The 17,618-nt window shown below is 39.9% G+C and overlaps 2 protein-coding genes across 8 annotated transcripts in view; both read right to left on the bottom strand.

Annotated features, from left to right (window-relative positions):
* The window catches only part of LOC110836395 (serine-enriched protein), a 201,857-nt gene that overhangs the window by 47,653 nt on the left and 136,586 nt on the right, over window positions 1-17,618 (bottom strand). The gene's annotated exons all lie outside the window — the stretch shown is intronic.
* LOC110836397 (uncharacterized) lies at window positions 1,898-10,931 on the bottom strand. 4 transcript variants are annotated; one of them, XM_022077543.2, is made up of 3 exons: window positions 9,702-10,354; window positions 8,553-8,808; window positions 1,898-2,805 (listed from the first exon to the last, which is right to left on the bottom strand). In XM_022077543.2, exons 1-3 carry the CDS (start codon window positions 9,836-9,838, stop codon window positions 2,755-2,757), a joined length of 444 nt encoding a protein of 147 aa, XP_021933235.1. In that variant the 5' UTR covers window positions 9,839-10,354; the 3' UTR covers window positions 1,898-2,754. The 4 variants fall into 4 exon arrangements, with proteins under 4 accessions (XP_021933235.1, XP_021933233.1, XP_087212926.1 ...); XM_022077541.2 differs by lacking the exons at window positions 1,898-2,805; window positions 9,702-10,354 and adding an exon at window positions 10,713-10,931 and having other exon boundaries at window positions 4,143-8,808; XM_087356800.1 differs by lacking the exon at window positions 1,898-2,805 and having other exon boundaries at window positions 4,143-8,808; window positions 9,702-10,341.

Raw genomic sequence — 17,618 nt, 5'->3', positions numbered from 1 at the left:
GGGCTGAATATTTTGCAGAATGTTTCTGAAACTGTATTCAGACCTAGATGTTATCTTAACAGTTGTCGAACACACTATCATCACTTTTGCTATGTAAGTGTCTCTGGCCATCCGAAATGTCTGTCAACATTACAAAGATTACTGAAAATAAATTTCCGTTATACATACCGTTTTAAACGTAATTAATGAGCAAGGCGCCCCAAACTACACGATTACAACGTATTTATACAAATCAGCATTAACATTTCTTTTGAACTTTTTAAATTTATTCTGGGTACTGGCACGATCCTGACTCGTATGCGTTTCGGAGAAGAATACCGTCTGCATCTTCAAGGCTAGAGACGGTATGTATGTCCCAAAAACTGTCATCTACCTGCAAGTTTAGATGGCACCAAAAGCCAGAACAACATTTTTCTCGCCGCTGAGAAAAATTCAAATCTTATGAATTTTTGCGTGAATCTCCAATATTAACATTCACTTAAATTCGTAAAGTAATTTTGGATACAGCCTATAACAAGAATAATGACTGATTGACACGACCTGATCTATTTACGTTCACCTTGTGCACTTTGTATAAAGAATACACAGAAATACGATCGAAGACCACAGCAGGGTTTCCTAATAATGTCCACGTCATTTAACCTGGCACCTAATGGAAGGGGAGACGCGAAGGAAGGTGGTTAGCACGGCACGCTGTGCGCATGCTCTGCTCAGTACTAACATAAAAAATAACATTTCTCCAGCTTGAGCAGTGTACACGTAACAATGGAGCGAACACAGTCGCGAAGCATGTTTTTTAACTGGCGAATACATGCTCTGCCGTCCCATTGTACAAATCAAGCCGTAGCGATCGACGCGAAAATCACCACTATGGTGTGCAACACTGAAAACTGAGGCGGACAATACTTCTAATCCACACAGATCTTTTAACTAGTGCAACTGATTACTACTGTAAGTTGCGGAATGGATTCTTACTCGCTGTTCGAGTATTTGGGCAACACAAAATTGTCCATCCCCGGACAGCACTGCCAGTGACTGACAAAACCACACAGCTTATAACATACGTGTCAGTTCGTTTCCTGGGATGATAAGACTAAACCACAAGAAATAATACTCTGTATTAATGTCCCTGAAATACGAATTTTCCTACTTCCTTTCCTCTTGTTTCACATCTCATGTCTCAAATGAAATATTGCACTTGGTGAAGGTTTACAATGATCAAAAAACACATACAGAAGACAAATCAATAAAATTAGTTTAGATGCATATTTTCATTATATAAACACTTGTAGAAGCGTTATAGCCCTCTATAAGCATTGTCATTTCTGCCAAATCGTGAAACGTTTGAAGATTTATGACTTCTGGGTTGTTGCGCTGTGTAGTATGACCTTTGAAACGTTGGTAAACATCGACCAGACTACACAGCGCAACAACCCAGAAGACAGAAATCTTCATACACATCGCCCTGATGACGGAGGCAGTATGACCTCTGAGACATTGGTTACCATCGACCAGACTACACAGCGCAACAACCCAGAAGACAGAAATCTTCATACTAAGAATCGCCCTGATGACGGTGGCAGTATGACCTCTGAAACGTTGGTAAACATCGACCAGACTACACAGCGCAACAACCCAGAAGACAGAAATCTTCATACTCATCGCCCTGATGACGGAGGCAGTATGACCTCTGAAACGTTGGTAAACATCTACCATACTACACAGCGCAACAACCTAGAAGACAGAAATCTTCATACTCATCGCCCTGATGATGGAGACAGTATGACCTCTGAAACGTTGGTTAACATCGACCAGACTACACAGCGCAACAACCCAGAAGACAGAAATCTTCATACTCATCGCCCTGATGACGGAGGCAGTATGACCTCTGAAACGTTAGTTAACATCGACTAGACTACACAGCGCAACAACCCAGAAGACAGAAATCTTCATACTAAGAATCGCCCTGATGACGGAGGCAGTATGACCTCTGAAACGTTGGTAAACATCGACCAGACTACACATCGCAACAACCCAGAAGACAGAAATCTTCATACTCACCGCAGTGAAAACCTCAAATCATAGGTGAAACTTTTCTTCACCATTCACCTTAGTAAAGTCCAGAGGTTAGGAATTTTTGGCTTAAGTACAATGAACACTGACAGAATCGCAAAACGTGCTCTTCAGTATGAACAGAAAGAACATACAGAGAGAAGAAAACCATCTTTCTTCTGTTTAATCAGAATTACGCACAGAAAACGTCCCTTCCCCTTGCATTAAACTTCCCTGGTATCCCAACGAAAAATTAAGTTTTTAAACGTCACATAAAAGCAACATATTTTTGAAGAGATGGAAATTTCTCCAAGAATACAGCTTTCTTCCAAGACGGGTTTGTTGTGTGGGGGGTCGGCGAGTGCGTCTGTCCATTACCCCCCCCCTCCCCTTTTCGCTTGAGCAAAAGCTCTCCCACTACTTCACTCACCCCAGCCTCATCAACAACAAAACACCATTCCATTGCGGCTTCCCCCTCTAAAATATGCAGCCCGAGTAGCAATCGAGGTGTGAGCCTGGGATTCACAGGGGCGCACAAAACAGCTTGCAGTCTGACAGGTTCAAGGTGCTGATCCACCCTCTGCACCCCGCTGAGACAGGTCTTCAGGCGGTGATATTGTGGACTGTGCTTCGTTCAGTTTTGAGGCCTTTTAGTCTTGTAGATGGTTATCAACGATTCGGAGGAACGTAGAGTTTCCGGTTTCATATCTGCCCTGAAGATGGTGGCGACTCGTTCATCCGAAATGTTGGAAACTAACGAGAACACATGACATCATAACTCAATAAGCCACAATCCACATTTACACGACAGTTTTAAATTTATATAACAAGACTACTTTAATCGAGAACAAGTTCGACTAAAGTGTGCTTCAATCTGGTGTAGTCCTCCTCCTCATTAATTCCTAACGCTTTCTGTCTGTACACATTTATCTGCCTTGATTCTTGCAGGAGTAATTTTTAGTACAGATACCACGGGATGAGTTGGGATACGTCAGGCAGGATAGCTGGTGTTTGGACCGAGAATCGAACTGGGGACTTACTAAAAATGAAGCCTGAGTGCTGTCTTTCATAGACACAAGTAATTTCCGAAATGAAAAGTACAAATGGACAACACTCCTCTTTTATGTTTTCACTTCATGCAATTCTTGGTATGAAAGCGCGGAAACTTGAATGGTTGGTTACTTGAGGTCACACTGAAATGTGTGCACTGCAGTTATGTCGTGTGGAATGAGATGGCTGTGGCCTACTTCGATTCATTTGTTTATCTATGGTAAGCAGCTCGGAAAATATCGCGTCGAACGACGTGATAATTGGTAAATAATGAATTTGGAAAGGCAAGGAAGAAAGCGATCGTGGCCTAGTTTAAGGCTCTATTTCGACATTTGCTTAGGCAGACCGAATAAAACCATGAAAAACCTCGGAATAGCCGTTAACCGGGCCGAGATTTGAACGCGGGATCTCGTGTTAATGAAGGAGTGAGAAAAACGTATACACTCGAGGGAGATCTTAGAAAATAAAAAAACCCACGCATTAGAGATAATTCTCAGGTTAGCTGTGAAACGAACTGCCAGCACGACTGCAACGATGTCTGAGCAAGGACACCGGAAGTATGGGGGGAGAGACTAGGAAGGATTCGGTCCGTATTTCCGTTGAGCGTGGAGTGGACGTAACACCCAGATACGTTTCATCTGTGTCTGAAAGAGGCTGTCACGCGAATAGCCCTCCAAAACAATTAATTACCTTTTTGCTTTTTACTTAAGTACGTACCCACTTACTGGCATGACGCTATGAGGAAAGAATAATTTGTAAAAATACGAAAATATGAGGCTGGAAAATAAACAAAGGAAAAAAAAAGAAAGGAAGAAAAAAGGTTGAAATGAATAACTAAACGAAAGGAACAAGGAAAAAGGAACTATATGGGTAAACATAAAAGTGATGTGGACCCGACTATATTGTATAATTAATGACGCTTTATGAAGCAGTGGGTACATTTATCTTTAACGATGGTGTGATGGAAGAACACGGTGGTTTAATATATGGCGGATGTATATCAAAACGCGTACTATGTTTTACTCAATAATGAAAAACCATTTCATAAATATTCATAATTTATTTAACATGTGAAATATTAATTACATTTACAACATATATTAATTAATTATTTCCCAAAGCAGTGACTCACTATCAGGTTCCTCTGAACACACAAAGCGAAAAAATAAACCTTTCAAATGTTAAACAAAACATTGGGTCTCCATTGTTTAATACTGTTTAAGGACATAACCACTGTTTATTCTAAGACTCCAACAAAACTCATAAATACACTCGGTGGCAAAGTGTAAGGTTACTATTGTGTAAAATATGTGGTGTATATATATATATATATATATATATATAGTTATCACTGGGTTTTTAAAGGTTATTGCCAAAAAATGCATTAAGAGAGGTTTCTAAGCATATGATAAAATCCACGAATGAGAAACATTATGCAACACAATAAGTCCTTGGAAAAACTGATTAAACCTACATTCTTTAATTACTTCTTCCTTTCTTCATTAAAAGAGAGTCTAGTCAAATAAATTAACTAAAATTATACAGCTGAATTACCCTTATGAAAATATTATAAGTACAACCTTAAACTCCAGTGTGGTTGACCTCTTCTCATTTTACAACAAATATAATTCGTTCTACAATTGCAGGAGTGATTCTGAATTTGTTATTATACCAATTTCGACAAATAAGATTCATTAATCTTATATTTACATATAACAAGTTATTTTCGAGTCCTCCTAATGTTATTTCATATTTGGAAAAAATATATTCCACACAAATTCACATAATTTTCGAGCTACTATCGTTTCATGAAAGTCAGAATTCTTCAATAATTTCATACTACAGTTTCTGTCATCTCAGACGTTCGCAGAGCCCTACTGGAATTTGTGGTATTCAAGAAGTATAGTAGAATTCTGGTTACTGTTGGATTAATTTATCACTGACTTTTATAAAAAAAAATCAGCGTTCGTAATGACAGAAGATAAACGGACGGACTGAGATAACACGGCACAACAATTCACTACTACTGGTTATGAACCGCTGTCCCCGGGGGAGGGAGGTTTACTGAACATTAGTGGATTTATCACAGAAAAATTATCATATTAATGAAAACCGATAAAAATCACAAATAAAATTAAAATCACTTTTTATTTTCATTTAAAACATTGAAGACATTGCAGTAACGCCTGTAAAGCTTCATTCTTTGGTATAACCCAATTTAATACAGTACAAGACAAAACTTCTACAAAAACGAAGCCTGGAATTCACGGATTAATTAACTAAACTATTCGTAAGACGACGCGTGTTTGCACGTCGGCATTATGGATCAATACACACCTACAGACGCGTTCATTTATTTCGACTATTACCAACTCAGCGCCGCCCGTTGTAACATTCTTCCGAAACCATTCTGTTCCATATTGGCATTCACCACTGAAGATTGGACGCTATCTATTATAATAACAATGTTTCTGTTGTGTTATTCAAATGTGACAGAGAGAGAGAGTAATAATTTTTAAAAGCTTTTCACAAAATAAATGGACCTACACTTTCAAAATATCGAAAGCATAAAATATTTTAGAAATACGAACAACAAAATTCAATTTAATAACAACAGAACTTAACACTAGCTTTTATACTAAATTTTAATACCGAAAGGACATATCGTTGCGCACAGGATTATAAATACAAACTCAGTCCATCTATGAATGTGTTCCCTTGAATGCACCTCAGTAGTTTCAACCGTTCGGCCACGAGGAATAAATTGGCCAGCGCAGAAACAGGAAAATTAGTCTTTTCGATTCCATGATGCACCTCTTTACATATACAAACATATTATGTACCAACCAAACCAGAATTCTCATTATGTTAAGTACTTAACTAAAGCCAAATTCCTAGAAAGCTTGAACTATTAAAATAGCTCTATCTTTTCACATTTCTTAAGACGGGCATCCGAAATGTTCAGTATACAGGCCTTGATTTAAGGTACTCATAAAACTGAAGCAGTTTCTGTGCCTACAGCTCAGTCAGTATAGTGACTAGCTACGGGCTAGACGGCCGGGATTCGATCCCCGACGGGGGCAGAGGATTTTTTCCTCTAGCCTCTGCGTCCAGACCGGCTCCGGGGCCCACCCAGCCTCCTCTACAATGGGTACCGGGGTCCTTTCCCGGGGGTAAAGCCGGCCGAAACGTGAAGCTGATCACTTATATCCGTGTAGTGTCGAATTTAGTAATGAGCAAAGCTTCTTGAGGAGCCGGCGTAGTTCAGTCAGTGTAATGACTGGCTACGGACTGGGCGACCGGGGTTCGATCCCCGACGGGGGCAGAGGATTTTTCCTCTAGCCTCTGCGTCCAGACCGGCTCTGGGGCCCACCCAGCCTCCTCTACAATGGGTACCGGGGTCCTTTCCCAGGGGTAAAGCCGGCCGGGGCGTGATGCTGACCACTCACCCCCATCTAGTGCCGAGGTCAAGGAAGAGAGGAGCTATACCTCCTCTCCCCCCAAACGCCTACATGGCGTATAGTGGGACAAACTTTACTTTACTTTACACAACGCAACATGAAGAAGCTTACCTCACGTTTCAGTCAACTTTATCACATTCAAACCTTCCATCGTTTCCTATTGGACACGAAGTTTCACTCGTCCCATATACCTACTGGGTGTGGCGATGGTGGGAATAAAAAGCTCATCATCCTTACTACAGCTTTACTTCGGTCGTTGTCGTCCGTAACCACGTGCTTTACTGAACTGCGACATCTGCCATCTTAAATGATTACAGATTTTCAAAATCGCGAGGCAATATCTTGAGACTGAAACTGAGCCATCTTCGATATTTTACTTAACAAGAATCAAAGCGAGCTCCTTCAGGAAAATATGACAATTTTTCCTGCTTTTTATCTGCTGCACCTTCCTCTGAACTTGAGGAAGCAGAAGCCGCTACTCGTAGTTCAGTCGCCGAGAAGGATGTGTCAGATTTTATCTGACAAGCCCAAGAAATGCGGTGAGAAACACGTTTTTATACATAACTATCAAGCATTTAGGAGCCACTGCATTTCACATAAGAAGCTTTCGTATTCACGTTGCAGGCTGATATAATTACTTGGTTTTCGGAATCGTCTTTGCCAAGAACCACAGTTTACAAACCACAGTTGAAAAACAATAGACGTTATTATTACGTCATAGGGACAAGTTCAGCTCTGTCTAGGTGGTACTTCCCGTTTCTCTGGTAACGCGTACTGAGAATCTCATCGAATTACTTCCAGATGCTTCGCCTTCTTGATGCTGCCAGATCTAACAGTTTCGTTATGCTCATTTACAGAAGCCGCATTGGAACGCGACAGTGAATTAATTTGTGGCTGGTGAGGTACAATTCTTCTGTTAGGAACAGTCAGTTTGGTTTCTTCAGGAGAAATCTCTTCCGGAAGATTCAACGGTGTTGCCACACCACGAGTCTTAAAACTTGGAACGCGTACCACTTCCGCCGCAACAGTGTCACCAACTTGAAACTGTAAAACATTTCTACTGAGCTCTGAAGGAATTACACGATCATAATGATTACGTAATTTAATATTGTTGTTTCTTGGATTCTTATAACGTCTGTTGAACTGATCTTCTTGGTTGAGATAATCAATAGAATTTGTGCGAGATAGATTTCCAGACGTTTCTTCGCGAGAATTTCTACGGTTACGTATAATAATCACTGCCACTGTGATCACTATGACGACACAACACACGGAACTAACAATAATTACTATAAGCGTCCAATCATCGTTTGATGTGATGGTCGGTTCAATTAACACTTCTTCAGTGGAATTAAATTCACTGGATCTATTATCCGAAATACCTGTGTTTCCGTCCACTCCACTGCCTTCATCCACGCCATCCTCAGTGGTACCGGCACTGGTATTTAACATTTCGTCCGTGTCTTGGGTTAACGACATGGCCTTAGGCAGTTCTTCAGTTTCACAGTACAGATTATCAACCATTCTGAAAGACTGTTCGTCATCAGTACCACAGCTAATGTTCTGTTCCAAACACAACGTCAACAGAGTTCTTAGATTACAGTCGTATTCTAACTCGGGATTACCAGATATATTCAGATGTGTTAGATTAACCATCTCACCAAATACTTTACCACTTATGGTCTCTATTTGGTTATATGATATGTCTAGAACCTGGAGAGAGGGTACTGGAAGGAAATTGGTCAGATCTTCAAATGTAAGATTATTAAAGCTTAAATTAAAAAACTTTAGTTCAGTATTGGAATTAAAATCAAGCCGTAAACGTATTATTTTGTTACAACTAAGGTCCAATATGGAAAGTTTATGGTTATACTGAAACAGGCTTGGATGGATGTAATCGATATTATTATTGTGTAAATCTATTTGTCTCAGGTCTTGCAGTTGGTTAAATACGTCCGGATCCACACCTTTGATATCATTATCACTTACGAAGATCGTCTTCAGAAGAGGCATGTTGTCGAAGATATTGTTGTTAAGTGTCGATATACTGTTGAACGACATATCGATGTTGATGGTGTCATTACACAGATTGCTGGGTACAGACTTCAACGAAGCGTTCCGACATCTGAACGTTCCACTCCGACACGTACAACACTCTGGACACTCCGAAGACACTGGCATCATCCGGAGCAGCAGGAACGATGCAACGGTAACAACGCACTTCAAGACGTTCTGCATGATGCGCCTGTCAACAGGAAACTGGTTGAGTGTGGTACAAGGAATAGCCAACGACTTACTCATATCTTCAATGACGTAATAGACACCAGACAGTTCATTCTAATTACGCAGTCATGTTTTTTTTTCCCATACCAAACCGCAGGACACTGATTCTTGAAATGCGTCTCTGTTCCAGGCGGACATCAACTGTTGAATAAGTCGCTAATTGGCGCTAATATGTACGTGTTAGTGACATGACGCGGCTATATTTGTGTGTTACGTCATCATTGTCATTCTGATCACAAAAGACTCGTAGAGATTCAATGGCTTGGGAACGGAAACAGCCGAGGACAAACTTGCTGGACGTTTCAGGCAAGAACGTTTGAATATTATTTCGTTCTTAATGTAACGACGCTTATTGGGAATGGTGCAGGAGGAGACGGTAGTTATCTATTTAGGGCAGGGTACATTGAGAAAAACCATTAATCCCTTTGGTAAAAATTATTATGTATCTTTACAACACTCTTTTGAGCCGGGATAGCTCAGTCAGTATAGTGACTGGCTACGGGCTGGACGACCGGGGTTCGATCCCCGACGGGGGCAGAGGATTTTTCTTCTAGCCTCTGCGTCCAGACCGGCTCTGGGGCCCACCGAGCCTCCTCTACAATGGGTACCGGGGTCCTCTCCCGGGGGTAAAGCCGGCCGGGGCGTGATGCTGACCACTCACCCCCATCTAGTGCCGAGGTCAAGAAAGGGAGGAGCTATACCCCCTCTCCCCCAAGCGCCTACATGGCGTACAGTGGGACAGCTGTACTTTTTTTACAAAACTCTTTTAACTACATACACCATGTAGCATGAAATTAGAAGTAACAGAACTTACTTACGAATACAAAGGAATGAAAGAAGGCCGTTGTGTCCTACCTGTAGGTACTACAGGTTGACCAAAAAGTCCGGCGACCCATTCCCTGACATGTTCTGTCAAAAACCACACTACATTGAAATAAGAAAATGTTATACGAAGTGTTGGAAATGTCCACCGCGTTCAGCGGTGCATACATTCACGCTTTCCTTCATGTTTTATGAAAACACGTGAACCGTTCCTGTGTCACAGAAACGGTTAACCAGACGAGGAACTATCGATTATTGTCACAGGTGAATAAGGAAATATGTCACGAAATGTATTCTGGCTAGTTGAGTTGGGGGTAGCTGGTTCAAATCTCGGTCAGAATACCAACTGCCCTGACGAAATTTGTAACAGGTCTTGTTCCCAACAGCCTACCGTGACTCTATATAATATGGCAGCGAGAATTTTTTGATTTAAAGTGGCCAATTGCAAGATTTATCCCAGCATTTTCCTGAAAGGAATAAAGAAAGCCATGACACATCTGAGTCAGGACTGAAATTCAAGCTGGTATTTTGCGTATACAAATACAGAGCGTTATAGAAGGTCTGACACGGGAAAATATTGGTTCGAAAAGTGTTGACATTTGATATAAAATATTATGTCGGATAATTTCCTTTTAAACTAATGCATTAATTTAATATTTTAATATTTTCCGTCAAATCACAATTTTTAATAAGATAATAAAATATAAAATATTTAAAATATCATTTCACGTTCCGCATCGAATGATCGATTTACAAATTGGAACGTTTATATTTTATTATCTTATTAAAAATTGTGATTTGACGGAAAATATTAAAATATTAACTTAATTCACAATATGACGCAAATATACTACCTAATGCATTAATTTACAAATAATATAAACTTGATTATTGGAATGCACTGAATTATTACATTTCTTGTTTTTGCACATAACTGAGACAAAAACATGTACTTTTAGCACCCAGCTTGTCAGCAGGTCTATAATTACGTAACGTAATATTGGACTGGCACTAAAAACACGCGTATATACAAAATATACTAACATTTTTGATAACGTAAATGTTACCGATACATTACCAATGTACAGTTACGCAAAATATCATTTCAACGCATTTAACAAGAATGGTTTTACATTCCGTATAACACAAAACCGGTCACAGGATCATGATGCACAGATAGTTAATAACACGGTTGTATACAGGTAAGTGTTGTGTCCTGTTGCATGCCTTGTACTATCACAAGTCTGCAGTACAAACTAGAATGAAAGATGTTTCCTCAAATACACTCTAGCGCCATCTGCATACGTCATAGCACGTACTAGACAGGCATGTCACGCTGGAATCACACGTCTACAGAGACGATTTGAACACTTCTTTTTGTCATTATGAGTACTTCTTTGTATGATTTTGGCTACGGATACAACGAAAGATATCGACAGACTAATTCTCAATGCAAATTAAAGTATACTAATATGTCTAGCGGTTAGAACGCTGGCCTTGTAATCCTGGGGTCTCGGGTTCGATTCCCGGCGGTGCTTGAATTTATAACTTGTGTTGGGCAAGGCCGTGGTCTAGGCAACACGGAGTTTTCCTCCGGGGGCTTCCACGGTTTCTCTGTGGCATCCCAACAATTACTCCATTCACACACAGAAGAAGGCAATGGCAAACCACTTCTGGATCATCTGCCAAGAACGTATATGAACATGTCCCAGTCCGAGAAAAGGATGGAAGGATCTTGTTCATATGGACCTGTCGTCAGACAGAACACTAAATAATAATAAGATGAGGTGGTCTAGCTGTTAGAACGCTGGCCTTGTAATCCTGGGGTCTCGGGTTCGATTCCCGGCAGTGCCCGAATTTATAACTTGTGTTGGGCAAGGCCGTGGTCTAGGCAACACGGAGTTTTCCTCCGTGGCATCCCAACAATTACTCCATTCACACTCACACAGAAGAAGGCAATGGCAAACCACTTCTGGATCATCTGCCAAGAACGTATATGAACAGGTCCCAGTCCGAGAAAAGGATGGAAGGATCCTGTTCATATGGACCTGTCGTCAGACAGAACACTAAATAAATAATAAATAATATGTAGGGCAAAAGTATAAATGCAATGAAATGGTTTCACAGAGAAATATAAATTATCAAGTACGATATACAACTGGATATAAGGAAGTGTTCGGGATGTGTGATCCTACGACGTGTAATTTTTATACGACAGACTTAAGAAATGCATTTACTTGTCCGTCATTTGGTTATTTCACGACGTTAACTGTTGAGTGGGCGGGAATACAAAAAAGCTCTGCCATGAAATTGAAGGATTTCGATTTTACATGGTAGCAAAGGGCGTGGAAAAATTACGGCCAGCATAAATACTGAATCAAGTCCACAGACATGTTATAATGAATATCGCCATTAAAAAATGTTGACTTTATCATATTCTACAGATTACGTTTCATTCATGTTATAACACAATGATAACACTTATTAAAAGCCAGGATATCAAGCCCGAATTAATTATTAATGACGCGTTTTATGTGTTTTTGGAATATGTACAAAACATGTTAAATCTGTGTGAATAATTAATAGATTTTAACAATTTTAAATGCAATATCTTTCTGCGAGACTCTCTAGCTTGTGATAACATTTAAATAGGTACCAGTCATAATCAGTTCCACCAATGCAAATTTCCCAAAGATCTACAGTAATATTACCCTTACATCTTCTTTTTTTCGACCTTACAAGCAGCCACATTCTAGGAGACATCCCAACTTAACATTGTGTCAGTGTTACTAGGTTTATGGACTTTTTCTATAGTCTAGATTTCTGAATAGAACAATGCCTCTGTCCTAGGATGAAAAGGAAGTACCCACTCAGCTGTTTTAGTTAAAAGACATTTTATTTAAAAATTGTCAGCTCTTTCATTCATTCAAAAGACCCGCTGTAAATTCACAAGTTTAAATGAGCCTCTGAAATTATAAACAAAATTAAGGACGTTTTGGGGGAAATCTCCGTAGCCGAAAATGTTGCCACGCTTATTAACAGCAGCTATGCTCGTCATTGTGTGAGCAATCTACGCTCATTTCAACACGAGGAAAAACAGTATTCGTCATTTCCATTTTGTGTGGAGAAGCCACTCCTTTTCACGCGAATTCGTCGTAATCTCCACGTCTTAATGCTGAAGCCCTGAACATCCGGTGTTCTTTCGGTTATCAGCGGGAAACACCTTTGTTATCGTGCACACATGACAAAATGCTGCCAAGACGCGGTCTAAGCGCAATTTGTGGTGTATGATCCTTCAAAGACAAATAATTCAGTCCGTACCACACTAAAAACACAACTCTTCACTATTACAAAGAGCAAATGGTTAATGCTGTTAAGAAAATTATCCCTGTTTACAAAATTATACAAAACCAATAAATAAATAAAAAGAGCTATTGATTCTTGAAGTCCTGTTCGTTCCTCAACTTGTCTGTTACCAATTCCCGACATTGTACAAGGTCTGAACATTTAAATCGAATTCAAATCCTTTTACCCTTTACCCAAGATACACTGTAAGATTGTCCTATGATCTCTTTGTTGGAGGACTGAAGGAACAGGACGCTGTATTGTATAGCACCGAAGTACACAGCAAAGATGCGGGAGCTACTCTACCTGAAGCAAGCGAGATACAAAGCTTTAATGAGAATTCAATCCAACTCGGCTAATGCGTGCGGAAGGAAGGGGAGAATAACAACACTGTTAAAGAAAGAATGGAATAAATAAGGAAAGTAAAAGCAAGGAAAAAAGAAAAGAGAGACTGTAATACATAAACAATGAAAGGAACAAGAGAACAGGCAGAGGAAGTCATTCCACGAACTGGGACTGAAGAATGCCACAACAAGCGTAGTCGGCCTTCGTTTAAGGTCCAAGTGACCTCGAGATTGCACTTTCGCAATGCAAGACAAGTTCGCCCTACATAGACCGAGTAAAAGAGACATCTAGGAAGCGACTGTGCTCTGTCACTCAACGGTAGTTCCGCCGGTAACCACAACCAATGGCTGGCAGCAGCAACGCGGATATTTCAGACGACAAGAATAAAAAAAAATACGCGCGTTATTAACAAAAATGATTTCGGTTCAGTCTTTTAGCTTCGTCATGTCTGTCCGTCAGACCGTTGAGAACCACTGAACGGATTTTCATGAAATTTTGCATTCGGGAGTTATACAAAATGTGTCGACACATTCCAATTTTGTTTGAAATCGAACAATAACGGACTCTGGACAACTAGGGCGAATGTGCCCTTGAAACCGCTTATACTACCACGTGTGACGAATTTGCGGGGAATCCTCGCGATGACGTCATCGGTCGCCAATCTCGCACCAGACACCCCATCCCACCCGAAGGTCATTGACCACAGTCGGCTATGACATCGATGACGTCATTCGCAAAGGCAAGCTGCCTCTCATAACAACTAATGCCACTTATGAGAGAACATTTATGAACTGAAAGTCAACAAGCAATAACGCAGAGAACGAGCAAGAAGTACAGCGTGTCCACAAATTAGTGGACAATTTAAAAGGCGTCTAATTAATTGTTACGTGAACATTAGCACTACATAAGTCAGACAGCATTCAACTTTCCATATATGGTCACGGAAGTTCACACAGAAGTTTTTCATGTGTATTATAAATAAGTAAATAATTGCATGCCCTTCAAATCGTCAGCTGATTTTTGGACACTCGGTATTATTTACAGATATATCATAACTTTTCAATATTATCCGTACTTCCACCACGAAGTAGTTGTTTCAAAATAGAAAATTATAAATCTGAACATTGAAATATTTCACGTCTTTAACAAATTCATTTTTCATAAATCAAAGTTACTGACTGCGTCATTAGGCACACCTTGAGCAAATAATTGAGGCACTGTTCCCTCAAAAGTTAATAGCTAGCCAGTTTATTTTAGAGGATCATCTAGTCAGTCGGTCAGTCACTCAGATGTGCTTTGGCCTGTTAGTATGAATTCAAAATATAACAAGATTTTTACGAATGTAAATTAGCAGCGTGACCAAGTCAAGAGTTCAGACTTTCATTGTGCTCGATATAACATAATTGATACTTAATAGATATCTGAGAGACCCTGACTTCGAAATTAAAGCATTACGAAGTACTGTAAAGTTTAACTTCAGAAACTTCAGCCAGTGACCTGAGATGCACTTGCCTGGTAAAACTGGCAGTGACGACGTGATGTCAAAAAGTCAATGAAGAGTCCAACAACACGTGAACAAATTTGGTTCTCTTTAGACTCATGTTGGTTTTAAGTATTTGCAGCACAATAATGCATGTTGACTGTTCTAAAATTAAGTAGTCTACAAACTCATCATGACGTCAAGTGATAAGGACGAGCAGGGACCGACTTCTAAGACACAACACGTCTTCAGGGTGCTGTTATTGGGTGTAGTAAAATTAGTTGTCATTAATATTTATGCAGAGAAGTTAACAGTCACCCTTACAGGCCGAGTAGTAACACAGTCTAACTGAAAGTGGAAATATATTCTCCAAGTCCTACGAATGTTCACTTCGAAAATGCATTCTTCGCAGTTTTGCATACCCTGATGGTCTAACGCCATGGAAAAGAATCCATCTTGAGAAGCTTGTAGTTGCACAGTTGAGTCACGCGAATATAACTTCTTCAATATCGATACGAAACAAACCTTAATTTTTACGTTGCACAAATTACATTTTATAAAGCTTTTCAACAAAACTGCTCTTCGTAATATTTTAGTACATGAGACCTATACAAATTATAGATCTTAATAAGATCAAAGGTTTAAAAATAATTCTCCAATATCATATAGCACAATGAAATTGCATAATGAGTAACGTTCCGTAATTTGTATTGCTTACCTGATAGGTTACGAGGATAATCAAATCAAGGACGAGATTGACAAGACATGTAGCGAGCATGAGGATGAAAAATACATACAGAATTTTTTTTGGAATTCCTAAAGGAAGGATACCACTCGGAAGACCCAGGAATAGATGAGAGGACGGATATTAGGGAAGTAGGTTGGGGTGGGGGTGGAGTGATTCATCTTATTGAGGACAGAGACCGTTGGCGGGCTCTTGTAAGCACGGCAAATAACCCGCGGGTTCAAAGCAAGATGGGACACTTAAAGACTAGCTGAGCGTACTTCGCGCATCTCACGAAGGACTCTGTTCCATGGAGTTTAAAAATGAGACACTACGCGATACAGAAAATCTGGAATGTGGTTGTCTTTCCGCCGAGATTTATGTCAGCAATAAACGAGCTGATGCGATCAGAACAGTCGCAAAATACGAATTACGAATTACGGGCCTCGTTCGGAATGCAGAAACAGAAAACCTCCTTGGCTCTTTTGCCAGCGAGCAGTCGCGTACGTTGTGAGTTGCGAGAACTTTCTGTGAGTTTTAAGAGTTTGTTTTATGACAAAGAGTTGTACTTTTATTCAAATGATTCCCTTCTTGAGTAATAGATTCGCTATCAATTTCATAGAATGGTGACATCACCCACACGCCAAGTTGTCTATTATCTATACCCTTACCTAGTCAACAGCGCGAAACAGGAAGTAATGTCCAAGAATATGCATCACTGGAACAAAGAACTGAAACCTGTGCCCCTGCAGTTGACCTCGGTTTTCACGGGATCGAATTCCATACCAGCGGATATAAAATTTCGTGGGATAATGAGAAGCTAAGGATCAAAGTGGCGGAGCGTGAAAGAGACATGGAAGGCGCTAACAGAATGCAATTGGATATTCCACATTGAATAATTATTTTGGTGTTTAGGATGTAAGCTGATACATTTGTCACGAGGAGATATCGACTGTATGTTTGGATGATTCCACGAAATGTGCTTTATAAGCAGAAAAGCAGTAGAAGAAATAGGAAGACCACGTTCACAAGTAAATTAATATTACAACAGTTGCAAAATGATGCGTTATGTTCTCCGTCATCCGGTTTTAAAAAAACCCTGGCGACTTCTTACACTACACATCCACATCCAGTAATAATAATTGCTGTCTTTAAAACTTATATAATGAGAAAATTAAACAGATGTTGATTTGATTTCCTGACATTACATGCTTAAGAGTGGGCCTACAAACTGCGATACTTCTTTTCAATCTTCTCCTGCTTCCTGCTACTTCCTCCGTCTTATGTCCTTTGTGGTCTTTAATTAAACATTCTCAGTCAATGTTCTAACCCCAACATTACAGACCACACGTAATAACTTGCAGAATTAAATTTATAGATCTCGATATTTTAATAACACATTAGATAAAGAGAAAAGGAAAAAGATATTCCGAACTGCATGATAACAAAGATTCATCGAATTTAACCACTTTTTAATTTCCCGTGAATTAAATTAACTTATTACTAAACTTAATTATCTTTACACTGAGACAAGCCAAGGACCGGGTAAGAGGAAAAGCCGCTTAAAACCCAGGGTTTGATAATATCTGCTTCGTCAGGGCTATCGCACGCCTCATGGCATGGAGACAGATGGATAAGGAACAGTGGCGAAATGGTTATCAGTAGGGGAATCACAAGGCTTCAATTTTACTTCGTAAACCACGGGTCTCACTTGCAGTCATCCGGGACTGTACCCGGATCTTTGCGGCAAGTATCCAGCATCTAGTCGCCAGAGCTATGTCAGGGCCTACTTAATAACTTTCTCCAAAAAAAATGTTAACACTGGAAAATATTCGAAGGACTTATTACGTGTCTTTAAATTATGTTTTTTGTCATGTATACAAATTCTGATGACGCGACAAGAGAAAACACTTTTCTCTTCACTGGCTTCTAATCAATCTGAAACTTGCGAGTCTTGTTCGATTCCAGTCACTTCAGTTGCCAGAAATGACACAGGCGTAATCTGTGTAGTGCTTTTTCATATTTTACATTGTGTACTGCTGAGGTTAAATTCGTT

Source organism: Zootermopsis nevadensis, unplaced genomic scaffold (genome assembly GCF_977971745.1).
Source record: "Zootermopsis nevadensis isolate Lab colony 2312 unplaced genomic scaffold, Znev_1.0 Znev_ptg000028l, whole genome shotgun sequence".
Lineage (NCBI taxonomy): Eukaryota > Metazoa > Arthropoda > Insecta > Blattodea > Termopsidae > Zootermopsis > Zootermopsis nevadensis.
Note: the sequence above shows the minus strand (reverse complement) of the source record. Positions and strands in the feature narration are given on the sequence as shown.

What these genes read in the sequence shown, in the direction of transcription:
- LOC110836397 (XM_087356800.1), bottom strand. Translation starts at nt 9,838, where the DNA reads ATGTATGCACCGCTGAACGCGGTGGACATTTCCAACACTTCGTATAAC. An exon ending in TCAACCTGTAGTACCTACAG is followed by an intron (nt 8,809 to 9,701) that starts GTAGGACACAAC and finishes TCCTGTTGACAG; the next exon opens with GCGCATCATGCAGAACGTCT.